Here is a 17,851-nt window from a genome sequence, read left to right as displayed (position 1 = left end):
ATATGCAGTTACATAAATATAAATTATCCTAATGATATAGAAATTTATTCTAAATTATGCAAATTAGTTCTAATATATGCAAATTAATTAACACCCGTGCACTAATTGCCACTATCGTATTCAACCACTACTAACAATGAATCCTTTATGTAATGTGTTTGAGGATCAGAATCATTTAAAATTGATATAACTGTCGCACTAAAATCTTGGTTTCATTTTCAGCGAAGTAACACTCATATTAGCCTGTCCAGGAAAGGGACAATGGATAAAGTAGTGTACGCAGACCTAACTGAAGAAGAGGAGAAACGCCTCCGGAGTCTATTCAAAGAAGACCCGGAGCAAATCCAGAAGGACTTGGAGTATCTGAGGGAGTGGTTGCAGAAGCAGCCTCACTTGCCACACGACATGGGTAACATTTTTCATTATTTCTTTACTGAAATAAACAAACAAGATATATACCATAACCATCGAAACCTGTAACAGTGGTTTATGTAACTTGACTTCACTAAATAAATTTGTTAGGATTACATGGAGAAAAGAATGTTTCATGTTTCTGTGGAGAAAATATGATAAAGTGATCGTGAGAGTGCGAATGTGGTAACTAAGTCGAAAAGTTTGTTTTGCTATAACACTACTTCAAAATAACCTAAGGAAGTTTTATATATAATTTATCCACCAGAAGTCAGGATTGGCTCGTGTGATCAGAGCAGGACTTAAAGGGTGTCAAGTCGGGCAATTACCCAAGGGCATTCCCATAGAGAATAAAAATAAAGTATTTATTGTCATCGGCAAATATAATATTAAAAATATTTGTAAGTTGATAATTTTGTTTTACACTTACTTAACAAATATACAGTTTTTCCCACTTTCACTACGACGAGGAACCTTTCCTCTAGTTTAGTCCACTTAAGGTGACCAGACTAATGATAATAATGTAGCATTTGGTGTACGACAACCCTTGTTTGCTGTCCCCAAGTCACCGTAGAAGAGCTTTGTATACTCATATATTTCCGAATAGAATAATAATGTCTAGCAGTTATAATTTAAGGTAGAAGCCTTAAGAAACGCATTGAAATGATCGGAATATCATTAAGTCGAGGGTAGGCCCGTAGAGATAGTTTTGCTAACTCTGCGGTAAAGGAAGTGCCAATGGTGTTAGCCATAGGTGCCAATTTTCTTGATTTAGAGTTTTGTTGATTGACTCGGAGCAGTGGCGGCGATTTGGGCGGCGAGGGGGCGGTTGCCCCCCACTTTTCACCACATTTGCCCCCGCAGTATGCTAAACCTTATATAGCTACAAAGTGAAATATACTGTTTTTGCCCCTCCAGTTTTGGCACTTTGCCCTCCCCCCCCGTTTTGGAACTTAATCGCCGCCACTGACGTGGAGTAATTCACCTGTGCAGGCAAACAACTTGTATATAATGTAAATAGAAGCTGCATACAATAAACATTATATAATCTACAGGTGTAATGCTTTGATTTTAAGGTTAACTCCATGATCAAAAGATATTGCCAAATTTTAAAAAAAGGTAAAGTGCTCCCCTGTGCTTAGCACCACGCCATGAAGGCGTATAGGGGGTGTGGGGGGTATTGCCAAATTAACAGTAATTTATTCACTCTCTGTACATGTGTAACGAGCCTAGGGACTGCAATATAAATTTTATGCGCAACTCTCCCATTCGTACTTCCGGCGTTGCTATAACCTACTCGCGAGACACCCAGGGAGAGGTGTGGAAGGAGAGATATTTGAAAGGAATATAGAAGGGAAGTAATCCGGGGCCAGATCTAAATAAGGGTATCGGGGGACGCTATCACATACATGAACAATGCAACACAGATGTCACAGATGTGATCTACAGAACATCCATTGCTGAATGTGGCATCTCTTAGAAGGACATAGGGATACCTAATATACATGCCTGATATTTCCTTTTGTCTTCTGGATATTCAGAACTTAGATGGTACCTTTACAGGATAGCGACTGGAGATTCTGTTGTAAATTATAAATATTTGAATTTAAAATTCAAAGAGTCATTGCTATATTTCAAAATGGAATGAGGGGTGCTGAAATTGTGGTGTATTGAAATCAATTTCTATATAGTTATGAAGTTTCTAAAAAACGGACACATTTAAATTGTATCTCTTGAGTGATACAAGATAAACTCCATTTATTATGGAAACTCTAAAACAACTCACTTTACATTATAACGAAACTACATTCAGAATTCCGTCTTGTTTGCACAGACTAATGAATAGCAACAGTAGTTTTCTTCTTCTTCCTCTGCGAGGCAGCACTACAGAATCTAATATTCCAAATTCCTAACCGAGTATTATTTTACTCGATCAAAATTTGGATAGCGTTTTTGTTAGATTTTCATGACTGTTGTGTATATACTTTTGATTAAATTGGAATGAATTCTTTGACATGGATATGAATGAATGTGTTGTTTACTAATAAGGAGAGATAAATTTAATATTACTGTGGTTGAAATTCAATGAGTGCAATTGCAGGTAACACTATGCTATTGAATTTCCTTCGTGGCCGAAAATACAGCTTAGAAGATACCAAAGAGAAGATAGATAAATTTTACACTTGCAAAGGAATGGTGCCTGAAATGTGTGCGAACACGGATCCTCTGTCACCCGACATGAGTAGTGGGAAAGTATATAGGGACAGTGCCGGAAAGGAAGAGCACCCCTCCAGCAGGTTTGGCTATACTTAAAACTTGCTCAACATGTTCATATGAGCTTTTTGCTCTAGTGTGGAACCCTGCCTAATCCAAGATTTTTGTAAAAATGCCCTCATGGATTCCATGAGAAAGGAAGAGCTCTCTCAGATTGATTTGTCTATACTTATAAAAGGCACTTCTGTGAGATTGTTGTCCATAAATTTGTTAAAAATATGCCCCTCTTGGCCATACTTAAAACTAGGCCACCCACACCCATACACACCCACCTATACACACCTACACCCACCCACACCCACCCACACATATTTACTTCCGGTCCACCTCCGGTCCACTTCCGGTCTACTTCCGGTCCACTTCCGGTCCACTTCCGGTCTACTTCCGGTCCACTTCCGGTCCACTTCCGGTCAACTTCCGGTCTACTTCCGGTCTACTTGTGGCCAAGTTGTGGCTTATTTCTGCTATTTTTATCCAGCATAGAATTTTGATTTGACCCCCAAGAAATTGTATATAAATACCAAAGCCGAAAATATTAAGTGTATACACACATACACACATACACACACATACAAATCACACAGCTGAACCCAACTGATATTTTTTATCCAGTATAAAGTTTTGAATTGAATCCCAGGAAATTGTATATAATAAACAACAGCAAAAATGCCGAATCAAAAATATTGCAATCAATGCAATAAAAATATATCTAGCTCTAATTGGGCCAGACACCAAAAGATTTGTAACCCAGATAAATACAGAACTCCCACAAAAATTTGCCCCAAATGCAATAGAAAATACAGCATGCAATACTTCACATATACACATAAAGATACTTGCTCTGCACAACCATCCACATCTGGTCTGAAAAGAAGGCACGAAGCACCTCTTAATGCCAGAGCAGCAAAGCAGCCACGCTATGAACCCATCCGTAGCAGTTTTAATGGCCAATTAAGGGATCACCGGTTTGTATCAGAGCCAAGATGTGGCATTGAGAATTTCTTGAACAGTATAAATTCTGATCTCCAGGCAATTCTAAATGCACAAAATGGCTCTTATAAGCTCTCCCTCAAATTGATTGCACAATATAAGAAACCAAATGGCACAAAATTTACACAGCCCCACATAACAGAAACTGTACCGGTTTATTCAAATGCAAATTCAGACACAATAATAAGCAGGTTGATAGATCAACTGAATATTAAACACTCTGAATTTGCGGCAAGAGAGTCCGGATGGAGCCTATGCGGTTCATCACACAAGTTATATATTAATATTTCTGAATTCAGCCCATTACAAGGATCTACATATGTGCCATTACCTGCTAATATCAAAAACAAAAGAGCCGTGGTCAATATAAAAAATAATGACGCGAAATGCTTTTTGTGGTGTATATTAGCTGCTTTGTATCCAGTTTCAAGAAATCCTGAGAGAATAACTTATTACAAGCAACATGAGCACGATTTTGACGATGCAATGGAGGGTTTAGAATATCCAATGCTTGTTCAGAATATTGATAAATTTGAAAAAAAGGCCAGGCACATCAATGGCAAACAATTATCTATTAATGTATTTATTTGTTCCACTGGCAATTGCCCGATAGCACCTCTCAGAATCAGCACACTTGATGATGAATCTGCTATTCCGATTGATCTGCTCTTAATTGAAGGGAATGATACATACCATTATACTCTGATACATAATCTTGAAGCTTTAGTCAGAAAACAACAAGGCAAATCTAATACAATATTCAAGTTGTGCAGAAGATGTTTAACTGAATTTGATGGTAAAAAAATAATAAATGGGGTTCGGGAAGTGAATGCAGAAATTGATAAAAACAAGTTAATTGAGCATCTGAAATACTGTGGCAACCATAAACCTGTTCATATGGTGATGCCCAATCCAAGTGAAAATTGCAAATTCAAAAAGTATGAAGCCTTGTTGGAACACCCAGCATATATTGTCTGTGATTTCGAATCGAACGTCAAACCTATTGCATTCTGCAATCCAGATCCTGAAGAATCTTCAAGTACATCATACCAGCTACATGAACCTTCCAGCTTTTGTTATACAGTTATACGGGGTGGTGTAGCTAGTGAGCCACACTTATACATGGGACCAGATGCCATCAAAATATTTGCACATGGAATAGAAAATGAGTGCCGTGACATAGCATCTAACATCTTATTAAAATCAAAGCCTATGTTGCCTTTAACAGAGAAACAGATTGAGGATTTCAACAATGCAGAAAAATGCCCGGTATGTGATTCTGAATTTTCAGATGCAAATATCAAGGTGAAACACCATTCTCATACAGATGGTCGATATAAACAGGCTCTGTGTAATAGCTGGAATATTAAGATCAAGAGACCAAGATTTGTCCCTATATTTTGCCATGGAGCATCCAATTATGATTTCCATCATCTGATCAGGTACGAGGGGTTTGACAAGCAGAATTTAAATATTTTAGCTGAAAATGATGAGAAATATATATCTATTAGCAAGATAATTAAAGTTGATGGTGTTCCTATTCACATAAGATTTCTTGATTCTTACAGATTTTTATCTGCTAGCCTGGCTACACTGGCCTCTCAATTACCTGATGATCACTTGAAAATCACACGTGCTTCGTTTCCAAATCAGGACCTGAAATTAATTAGGCGGAAGGGTGTATATCCATATGACTATGTTACAGATTTTTCTAAATTTGATGAGTGTTCCCTGCCACCACAAGAAGAGTTTTACAGCAAAATCAGAGGATCTGGAATCACTGATGAAGATTATCACCATGCTCAGTTGATGTGGAACAATTTAAAATGCAAGACATTTGGTGATTATCACATGGCATATTTGAAACTTGATGTCACCCTCTTAGCTGATATATTGCAGGCATTCAGAAAATCTTCCATGCAAAATTATAGACTGGATCCAATATATTTTTACAGTGCCCCGGGCCTAGCATGGGCCGCAACGTTTTTGAACACTAAAATGCATTTGGATCTGATCCACGATCAAGATATGTATCTGTTTATGGAGAAATGTATAAGAGGAGGGATGGTGCAATGTTCCCAGAGATATGCCAGAGCAAATAACAAGCATATTACGCTGCCTGATTATGATCCAGCACGGCCATCAAATTATATACTGTATGTGGATGCAAACAGCCTCTATGGTGACGCCATGATGAAAAAACTGCCATATGCAGGGCTTGAGTGGGTTGAAAATTACAATATTGAAGATCTTCAGGACTTTGATGACAGTGAACATGGCCTCTTCTTAGAGGTTGATCTGATAATTCCAGATCATTTGCACAATAAATTTTCTGATCTGCCCCCAATTCCCGAGGTTCAGTGCTCACCTGGCTCTAAACAGAAGAAGCTCATGATGACTCTGGAGCCGAAACAGGGTTATGTTACATATTACAAAAACCTCCAGTTCCTGATGAAACATGGTGTCCAAGTGACCAAAGTTGGCAAAGTCTTAAGGTTCAGGCACTCAGAATGGTTGAAACCATACATTGATACAAACACGGAGCTTCGAACATCTGCAAAGAGCCAATTTGATAAGGGCTTGTTTAAATTGATGGTGAATTCAGTGTATGGCAAAACTATTGAAAATGTCAGGAAACATACCGATGTTAAAATAATTACTGACCCCAGCCTGAGCAAAAAATTGGTTGCAAAGCCCAACTTCAATTATAGAAGAATTTATGATGAGCACATGGCACTTTTCAACATGAAAAAAACAAAGATCAAATTTGATAAACCTATTTATGTAGGGGCTGTGATATTGGAATTGTCCAAATTAAATATGTTAATATTGTATTATGATGTGCTGAAACCTTTTTATGGTGATCGTGTAAAATTATTGTACATGGACACGGATAGTTTTATTCTTGATATTCAAACAGAAGATGTTTATCAAGATATAGCACAGCCTGAATTGTTTCAATACTTTGATACCAGTGAACATACAAAGATTCAACACCACCACAACAAAAAGGTGCCTGGCAAATTAAAAGATGAGACACTTGGTGATGTTATTGTGAAATTTGCTGGGTTAAGTGCCAAGGTGTACACTTTTGAAACATGTAGTGGCGCTGTTGCCAAAAAGGCCAAGGGCGTTTGCAAAGTAGCTGTTGACAAAGATCTTGAATTTGAAGATTATAAAAATTGCCTCAAATCCCAGAATTCAATCAAAACATCAGAATCCAGAATTCAGAGTGAGGATCACTTATTGACTTCAAATATTGTAAGAAAAGTGGCTCTGGACCCACATGATGATAAGAGATGCATTTTATCATGTGGCATGCATACTTTTCCTTGGGGGCATTGTGATTTGAAAAGTGGCAAACAATGCCCAATTACAGAGCATGATTTGAAATAAATAAACATGCCTATGAACTTATTTGGGTTCAAAAAACAGGCTATTATGGAGCTGCCGACACCACAAGCCTCTCCTGATATGCTGTCTAAACTGAGTGGCTTGTTAATTATTCATCTGAACAGCATACTTACAGATGTTGATGAAGAAACAGGTAAAACATTGTACATATTTAACAATAATTTAAATCATTACCAATTACCTGTAGGTGGGCAATTGCAATTTATTACAACCCCTGAGGGTGATGTCAAGATTTCAGTAGGGAGAAATATTTATAGAATTAAGCACTCAAACATGGTTTCTGGCACTGTTTATACTGTTTCTGCTGGTGACTGCTTATATATTGAGGTCCCTGGATCTTATGACAAGCTTATACCCTTTTTTATAGAATTAAGAATCAGATACTCTATAATAAATAACCATTAAAACAAAAATGCCTAATGATATATTTGGCCATACAATACATGAAGATCACAGTGATGAGATTCTGATGCTTGATGTCAGAGTCAAGAAATTAAGAAGTGATTTACAAGCTTTACAAACCACACTCAATGCCAGTCTTCAATTAGAAATTACAAATTTACAATCACAATGCATGGACCCTCTTCTTAAAATTGATTCTGAACTCAAAGTGCTGCTTCAGAAATATACTGATCTGGCCACATTAGATAATTTTCAAAGTTTAGAAGAAGCTGTAGCAGCTCTTCAAGCCAAATTTAAGACCCAGGCCACCAACTCCGAGCAATTGAAACAACAATTGGAAGAACAAATAAATAATGTCCAGGCACAGCTTCAAACAATTGTCAAAAGCATAAAATCACAAGAAGATTTTGATCTAGTGATTTCCACTCTAAAAGAACAGATTCAGTCACTCCAGATACCTAATCTGGATCCTCTGCACAATGCCATAGCCGAGGTTAAAGAAAAAATTGAGACACTTGAAAATTTTATGAACAATTTGCCATCTTCTGATGCTTTGAGTGCAATAACTCGGAGTGTAGCAAATATTAAGCTGCAACTTGAAACATATGAAGATTTTGGAAAAATTCAAAGTACCATAACCCATCTTGAGGGTACAATAGCAGCAGTGCAAAGTGATTTGACAAATGTACAAGAATCCCGCCTGCCCGGTATTGTAGATACCCTTGTTAGTGTCCAGGAACAGATCACAAAGCTTGAAAACCTCAACACTGAATCTGAGCTATCTCATTTTCATCACTTGATCGATGATATCCAAACAAAACTTGAAATTTTACAACAATCAACACCCACTCAGGCAGATATAGCCCTGCTCCAAAATGCTATGCAAAATGTGGCTGATGCTTCTGAATTAAACAATGTAAAATTGGCACTTGAATCTTTGCAAAATACAGTATCAAATCTTCCTACATCACAGGAACTTAAAAATATTAAGAGGGCAGTGAATAGGATATTGAAATCAGAAGATATCAAGAATATCCAAGCAGAGATCAAACAACTCACTCAGACAGTGGCTACTCTACCAACCAATCAACATATTAATGAACTGCATGCCCTGTTTAAGGATATCAGAAGACAGGTCCATGATCTTACTGCTCAAAATTCAAAATTGTCAATTGTTGAAAATTTGCAACAAATTGTAGCTAATATCAAGCAACAGCTAGGGACCATGGAATCCAATCAAGCAAATGCTCTCTCTGTTTTTGCCACCCAGCTACAAGAGATTGTGCAACAATACAAGAAACTTATTGTGGACATAAAAATCAAGCCAGGCCATGATGATGTTGTTAGGACCATCAATGAGCATCTTGAATCTGTAACAAGCAGATTGCTTACAGCAGAAAAGGAAATAACTGGCATAATCGAGAATCCAAAACATACAGTAATTCTTGAATTGTACAGCATCCCCAACAAAGAATATGATTCACCATTTACACCAGGTGGCAAAATATATATGCTGTCCCCTGTACAATTTTATTACCAGTTTTTTGTTGGGGGCACACTGAGACCAATCAAGATCAAATATTGGCATCAGCCACAGGCACACCACTACCCTACCTTATCAATAACAAATGCTGACAACAAACCAAAAATCACCAGTGTAGAGTTAGAGGATTTTACAGACCCCAATACATTAGAAACAGCCTATACTGAAGATGATGGCACTTTGGAATTTAAAATACAAATAGGGGACAAATTATATTTAGAAAATCCTGTAGTATCAGCTGCTGAACACCCCAAGTTGCAATATTCTTGTTCTCATATTATGTCTAGTTGTTGATGAATTACACAGACAAGCCAGACATCATTTTAAGAGACTCCCAGTAGTCACAAAGGGCATAGATGATTTATGGCAGAGCGACTTGATTGAGTTGTCAAGTGGACAGTTGAAAAACTTAGACAAAATCAACAAGGGCTACAAGTATCTACTCACTGTAATAGATACATTTTCAAAATTTGCCTGGGCTGTGCCACTCAAATCCAAGACTGGAAGATGTGTTACAGAAGCCATCAGGACAATCATCAATCAGAGTGGAAGATCCCCGCGCTATTTGCAAACAGATAATGGCAAAGAATTTTATAATTCTGTGTTCCAACAATTTATTAAAAGCCGGGCAATAAAACATTATTCGAGTTACAGTGATCTCAAGGCCTCAATTGTAGAGAGATTCAACAGAACCTTAAAAAATCTTATGTATAAACAATTTACACTTCAAGGTAATTATAAATGGATTAATATTCTTCCAGAACTTCTACATAAATATAACAACTCGGTCCATTCCACAATCAACATGAAACCCTCTGAAGTAACTTCATCTGATGAGCAAAAATTGATCAGCACTGTTTATTATCCTAAATACCAGCCAACAACAAGAAAGGCCAAATACAGGGTGGGTGATCAAGTAAGAATCAGCAAATATAAGCACTTATTCAAGAGAGGCTTTACAAGAAACTGGAGCACAGAATTATTTACAGTGGTTCAAGTTAAACCCGGGACCCTTAACACATATATAATAAAAGATCATCGAGGAGAAATTCTCAAAGGCAGATTCTATGAACAAGAGCTCAGCAAAACTAAACAGCCTGACACTTATCTCATAGAAAAAATCATCCGCAGAAAAGGCAACAAGTTATTTGTCAAATGGCTGGGTCATCCAGAAAACAGCTGGATCGATGCAGACAAAGTGATAATATGAGCACCTGGGATGTTATAAAAAGGCTGCCAGAACCTGAACAACAGAATAAGAGAAATGGCAACTTGCTGCCTGATAATATTAGGTGTCTTATTGTTGGGCCATCTGCTTGTGGCAAAACTACACTAATGGTTGATAATTTTTTATTGGCACCCAACTGGTTAGACTGGAAAAACAGGCACTTGTATGTTTTCTCTAAGAGCTTGGAACAATTAAAATATCAGCAGCTGATGAAGCTATATGATGGATTGGATATTGCCACTTTTGAACCAGATGTTAAGCCACTTCACGAATGTCTCGATAATTCTGTTGTTGTGTTTGATGACATTATACTGGATAATCAAAACAAGGTTAGAAATTTCTTTACACAGGGCCGACACAAAAACATTGATTGCTTCTACCTGGCACAGACTTTTTCTAAAATACCGAAGCAGCTGATCCGAGACAACAGCAATTTTATATGTGTGTTTCATCAAGATCATACCAACCTCAAACACATACATGATGAATATGTAGGTGGGGACTTGAGCTACAATGATTTTTCCAAGTTTTGCAGTAGGTGCTGGAACCAGGACAGTTATGGGTTTGTCACAATTGATATGACAAGAACACCCAATAGTGGCAAATACAGAAATAAAATCAACGATTTTCTAGACGTTGAGACGTATATAAATAACCATGAAAAGGCCAATTATTGATGATCTTAAGTTAAGAGATTATCTTGTAAAAAGATTTAAGGGATGGAAATCACAGAACCGAGGAATTTATGAAAAACACAAGCAAACAGAACAGCCTGTAATTGATGCTATTAATAATTTAGGTAAGAATATCAAAACTGTTACAGAGCAAAATCAAGATTTGATCACGGAGCTTGTACCTGTAGCTGCAAGGAACATATTAGATTATCCATTCACCCCACTTTCCAGTATTCATACACCTAGTCCTATTGCTCCTAGAAGAATTGAAGCTACTCAGGATCCTATTGAATTGGGTCTTCTTGCTCAAAAATATTTAAGCACACCTAAAGACAATAAAGATGAGGTGTTCGGCTTATATGCTGACACAGAGCTTGATGGGAGCATCATTCATAGAATTGGCAATTTCAGAGTAACATTTATGGGGGATGATATAATTGTTTATTCAGAATCTCGTCTCGGAGAAAAAGGTGCTTTTGTTAAGTACACCGGCACACCTGGATTGTGGGAATTGATGACTAGGAAAAGGCCTGGCAGCTATACAGATCAAGATTATGAGGATTACAAAGAAATATTAATAAAATCAGATGCTCTATACCAGAACAATGATCCCACACAAAAAAGAGTCAAGTCGAGCAGTGGGGCAAAATACAATAATTTAATCAAGCCCATATGGTCACAGATCAAGACTGGCAGTGGAATCAAATAATACAACACCCTGCCTAAAGAATTTGTATGGGTTGATGATGTCAGGAAACTTGTAGATAGGTTATTGGTGATAGCTGGGGAGGAAAATGCTGGGAACCACAATTTTTACAATGAAAAAGTTGGAATTATGGACATGATAAGCACAAAATTGTCTAATTTTATAGTGAATGACACTAAGGGCATTGGATATCTTATAAAAATTATTAATACTCTACCCCCCAAATTTTGGAATATTTCTGAGGGTCGGGGGCTTGTTAATGACATTATAAACAAGCTGCCATTTGAACTACACATTCCAGGCTATCAGTATTGTGGTCCAGGCACAAAACTGGACCATAGATTAAACAGAGGGGATCCTGGTGTAAATCCCCTAGATGCTGCTTGTAGAGACCATGACATAGCATACAACACACATTCTGATCTTGACAAGAGACATGTTGCAGACAAGAAATTAGAAGAGGCTGCATTTGGTAGATTTGTAAGCAAAGATGCATCTTTAAGTGAGAGAATATCAGCATTGGGAACCACCATAGCTATGAGCACCAAACAAAAACTGGGGTGGGGGCTGTAAATATGTATATAATAAACCTACAATGAAGGCCAAGGGTGTTATGTATCAAATACCTTATGCAGGTCTCAAATCTCTTAAAACTATTGACAGTCTCTTGACCAAAAAGCAGCGCAAGAAAAAAAGCTCTTGTATTGCCAAGGGCCATGGTATGAAATTGTTGCTTAGTACCCCCCAATTAAAAAAATTACAGCAATCAAGAAAAAAATTGCATACAGGGGGATTTATATTTACCATCCCTGCCATCTTAGCTGCTCTCGGGGCTGTGGGGAGCTTGGCTGGGGGATCAGCTGCCATAGCAAAAACAGTAATAGATGCCAAGAAAAATTGGGCAGAATTAGATGAGCAGAGGCGCCATAACCTGGCCATGGAGAAACAAGGCAAAGGTGTTAAGAGAGCCATTGGTAAGTTTAAAAAAAACAAGAGCCGCTTACAAACCAAGATATTGAAGCTTTAATCAAGCCACTGGGCATTAAAAATTTTAGAGGTGTGTACATGTCTGATTCTTTACCGGAACAACCACTCAACAAAGAGTGTGGCATTGTTAATTTGGATGAGTACAAAAATCAGGGCACTCACTGGATCTGTTATCTTTAATATTTAAACAATGAGGCATTTGTGTTTGATTCATTTGGAGGTGTTCCACCTGAAAATTTAGTACAATATCTAAAATCAGCTAATTTTTATTACAATAATGCCCGTGTTCAAAACTTCAAAGATGTTAATTGCGGATATTTGTGTTTATCTGTTCTCAGATATATGTCTCAAATAAATAAACCATCAATTGAAAATTTTCAAAAGGCCTTGTGGTATTTGAAACATCATGGGGGTATTCCATCTCACCAGCCAAAATTCAATATTGAAACTCAAATTGCATGATGACATAGTGTATCCCAAAACAATAGCTCTCAGAGCATTTTACGGCATGTACCTGATCCCTAATATTACACACCACAACAACAAAATTGCAGTAGGGGATCAAAAAATTGTCATCACTCCAGGGCAGTATAATCTATCCACTCTAAATGCTCAATTACCCAGAGGTGTAGTGTTAAGTCAAAATTCTGTCACTCACAGAGTAGAGATTGTATCTGCTACAGAAACAGTGGATCTGGGTACTATAGGAGAGCTGTTAGGCTTTGAGAACAACACAAAACTTGAAGCAGGCATCAAACATACTGCTATGAATATACCTAAATTCTTAGCCATAGAGACTCTGAATATTCACTGTAATGTGGCTGAGGGTATGATCACCAAATCAAATGGGATAGGCACTCACAAACAAACTGGCATCATTGCAACATTCAAACCTAATTCCGAATTCATGGAGCCCATCATCTACAATCCATCCCCAACATTATATTTTCCTGTGTGCCATAATAGAATAGATTACATTGAATTGATGGTCACTAATGAAAGAGAAGAATTAGTTGATTTTGCTGGAGCCACAACAACTGCTATCATAGAGATTAACATTTAAATAAAAATACATACAATGGAAAATATTGAGAGTTATGAGCTACAATCATTCCCTCCAAACAGGAGGACATTTGCAAATTTAAATCAACCCAACACAGAGATTGAGGTTGATCTTGATGTAGGGGATGGATTTATACACCCCCACAGAGCAGATCTATACATCAAATTTGATGTTGTAAAGCTCGATGGAACAGATTATCCGGCAAATTCAAACATAAGATTGGTGGATAATTTTGTGCCGCATCTGTTCTCTGAAATTGAGATCAGAAAGCATGGCGTTGTTATAAACAGAGTGGATTATCCCGGCATTACCTCCACAGCTTTGGCCACTCTAAAATTATCCAAAACCGAAGCTTCATACTACAAAATCGGTGGATTTGAGGCTGGTGATAAGATATTATCTAAAAATCACACAGTGCTGTTCCCCATGCGCCTATTGCCAGGATTCTTCTCAGATTACAAAGATATTATGTGGAAGGGCGGGTTAAGAATCACATTTAGAAGAGCTGCCAATGATAATAATGCTTTGATGAGGTACAGCACATTAAACTCTACAGGGGAAGCTCTGCCCAATACCCTACCTGATGAAGGCAAATGCATTATTCAGACTATGGAGCTAAGAATCCCGGTTGTTGAATATGAGGCCAGTTACGCTCTTAAATACAAAGCTGATATAGTAAAAAATCCACAGATTCCTCTGCAATTTTACACATATCAATGCGTACAGAAGCCTGCATCTGGCACATATTATGAGTTTGATGCTACAAATTCATTCTCCAGCATACAATATGACATGCCTGATTTTGTGGTGGTACTGTTTCAGACTGGGAGACACAACAATCAGGAAAAAAATTCGAGTAAATTTGATAACTGCAACATCAAGAACATATATCTTAAAAATGGCAGAAATGAGGTATTCCCTAGAGAAAATTATAATTTAGACATGTCCAAGGATGATTTCCTCAAATTATATGAGGCATTTTCTTCCTTCAAACGTGTCACTACTGGCAGTACTGACATGTATTACACACCAGATGAATTCAAAACACAGAGACCCATGTTTGTAATCAACACTTCAAAAAGAAAACAGGTTGTGGTTAATGACAGGACAAACATTAAAATTATCTGTGAATTCCATGAGGCATTACCTGAAGACACCATTTGTAGTGTCATTCTCATAGGAGAAAAATCATATGTTTATGATGTAAGAAATGAGCGGGTCACGGAGCAATTCTAGAGGGTCTCTGCATATTGCATTGTTTTAATAATAGATAAACAAATTGAATGGTATCCAGTTGAACTTAAACCGGAAGTGGACCGGAAGTGGACCGGAAGTAGACCGGAAGTGGACCGGAAGTGGACCGGAAGTAGACCGGAAGTGGACCGGAAGTGGACCGGAAGTAAATATGTGTGGGTGGGTGTGGGTGGGTGTAGGTGTGTATAGGTGGGTGTGTATGGGTGTGGGTGGCCTAGTTTTAAGTATGGCCAAGAGGGGCATATTTTTAACAAATTTATGGACAACAATCTCACAGAAGTGCCTTTTATAAGTATAGACAAATCAATCTGAGAGAGCTCTTCCTTTCTCATGGAATCCATGAGGGCATTTTTACAAAAATCTTGGATTAGGCAGGGTTCCACACTAGAGCAAAAAGCTCATATGAACATGTTGAGCAAGTTTTAAGTATAGCCAAACCTGCTGGAGGGGTGCTCTTCCTTTCCGGCACTGTCCCTATATACTTTCCCACTACTGACATGCAACTTTCTGTGAAAAATAAGTGAGTATAAAACACTTTGAAATAATATTATTTCCAAATATTAAACAATTTATTTACTGTTCTACTCCAGTCTCATCCTTGTCATTGGTTAATTATTACCTGCTACCATATCGTCTGTATGTGTAATGTATAATGAGTGTTACTTGTATCCAATATTGTTTATGCCAACTTTCCCCTAAAAATTTATTTTAAGTTGTCGCCCTGCAGTAACAGATAAAGTGTTACACGTTTTGCTGCATCTTTTGGACTGCATGTAATTCTGTTTTAACAATAGTAGCTAACATAATATTGAATACCATTCAATTAGAAACAATGAAGGAACATATTCAACTGCTTTGTAGTTTTCTGCTACATTTGACATGTAGCATCATTGGTTAGAATTCTAGGTCTATTGAAATTTAAAACCTGACGCAGTTCCACATTAATAATAAATGTAGATACATTTACCTTTAGACTCTTATTTGACGGTTCTTTTGAAAATAATAATCACAATAACATTTAGACGCAACCATAAGGAGGGGAAAAACACTCCGGTAAATTACTGATCAGCCGTAATTATTTTAATGACACAAGTTTTAAGGAGATTTAATATTTTGTTTACCGGCCAACATTACAAACTTGACACACAGATAATTTATGTTGTTAGTCTCTCATTTCAGTTAGTATTTTAATTACATTTGTTGCATAGGAAATAAAATCATATACAAAAATGTACAGCAAATATTAATGTAGGATTTCCTATCTTCAGATTTAATTATTTGAGACAACTGATATCCTTTATTAAACAAAGAAACACACCATATTTCTCACATATTCTTGTTATTCCTTACCATGCTTTCTCCATGCAAATTCTTCATGCTTTAGGTTTTCGGAAATAGGCCAATCATTTATTCCACCAATTCTCATTTCTGGAACTAGAAATGTAATTTGTTGAATGATTTATAGTTTCTTCAGAATTTTCTTCTCAATCACTTCCACTTTCATCATTCAAATCAGCAGGCCTAGCTTGTTTTGCTATTTTCAGCAGCTTCAATCAATGATTCCCCAGTTGGCATACGAAGTGCCAACAGAAAGTTTCTTCAGTTCATGTTTCTTGCAGCCTTCTCTGTTTTCCATGCGTGAATTCACGACTGCAAGGTCGAGCAATTGAAGAACGACTTTGAGAGTCCATTTTGTTCAGCCATGTTCTGTCAGTTAATCTGTATTATATACTCCTGTCATTTTTTGTTGGACATGTAAAGTTCTGCAGGAAAAGGTTTGTAAACATTATTTTTTTTTTGTTTTGCTCCACCTGCGAAATGTTATTCTGTGCAGATTGATACCAAAGTAACACTTCTGTTATCTTTTCAATTTACAAAAACGACTTTATCGTCATTACTAAAGAATCATTCCCATTCATTCACCCCTCTGTATGCTTTTGTTATATCTATGGTTTGCATAAACATTCTACTTTTGTTCTTGTTTCATATTAACCGGTGTTGATATCATTCCAGTTCACAAAAAGGGAATATATACCTCCCTATATGAACACTGAACGTATTTACAAAACCTATCACTATATTTTCTTCATCATGACTCAGCATCAAGGTTTTCTGAGGGAGCTGCAACACAAACGTCTTCCTTCTTACGCGTGAGGTCCTAGCTGCGGGGTGCGCTACCTGACATTGGCGGAAATGGGTGTGTCGTTGGCCGTGTACCGAGCACGGATCGGACTCTTCTGTGCATCGAGATCTTTCCTCAAGACACGACAAGAATCCTCCAGTGACAGTGTTAAATCGTCGAAATGTTATCAAGCTTACGGCTTGGTGTTACTGACGATATTAATTGTTGGCGGCGTCGAGCTAAACCCCGGTCCCCCGAAAGTAGACAGAAGCGAGTTAAGTGAAATCCGTGATATCCTCAAGTCTCTCCAAAGTTCGAACGAGGCTATTATGAATGAAATCAAGGAAATGAAAGATACGGTCACCAAGCTGGTGGACAGAGTCACAAGCATGGAACAGGATATGGATAAGTTGGCAGACGAAGTGAGTGACTTACAGGGATACTGTAAGTTTTTAGAATGGCGTGTTGAGGACCAAGAGAACAGGTCGAGAAGGCAAAATCTCGTGTTTCATGGCATCGAGGAAGAAGATCGCGAATCGTATGCCACGACCGAGGCAAAAATCCGGGAACTGATCGAAGGAAAGCTCAAAGTGTCCCTCGGTGAGCTCGATCTCGATCGTGTGCATCGTCTCGGGAAAAAGCAAGGAAACAAGAACAGACCTGTGATATGCAAATTTCTGTCTGACAAAAAGAAAGAAGAAGTGTTACGCAACAGCAAAGAACTGAAAGGAAGCCGTGTGTATTTGGAGCAGGACTACTCTGCAAAGGTTCGAGAAGAACGGA

The 17,851-nt window shown here is 37.7% G+C and overlaps 1 protein-coding gene across 1 annotated transcript in view; it reads left to right on the top strand.

Moving 5' to 3' along the window:
- Positions 1 to 222: 222 nt before the first annotated feature.
- LOC145979415 (alpha-tocopherol transfer protein-like) overlaps positions 223 to 17,851 on the top strand; it is a 77,926-nt gene continuing 60,297 nt past the window's right edge. Inside the window, exons 1-3 of the mRNA XM_083112298.1 lie at positions 223 to 409; positions 2,513 to 2,652; positions 15,447 to 15,466. Of these exons, the coding sequence (XP_082968424.1) occupies positions 262 to 409; positions 2,513 to 2,652; positions 15,447 to 15,466 (308 nt within the window). The 5' untranslated portion in view covers positions 223 to 261. The remainder of the gene's footprint in view (positions 410 to 2,512; positions 2,653 to 15,446; positions 15,467 to 17,851) is intronic.

This window comes from Lepisma saccharinum, chromosome 26, assembly GCF_977018435.1.
Source record: "Lepisma saccharinum chromosome 26, izLepSacc3.1, whole genome shotgun sequence".
In the NCBI taxonomy this organism is placed as follows: Eukaryota; Metazoa; Arthropoda; class Insecta; order Zygentoma; family Lepismatidae; genus Lepisma; species Lepisma saccharinum.
The sequence above is the reverse complement of the archived record's forward strand: the minus strand, read 5'-3'. Positions and strand labels throughout refer to the sequence as shown.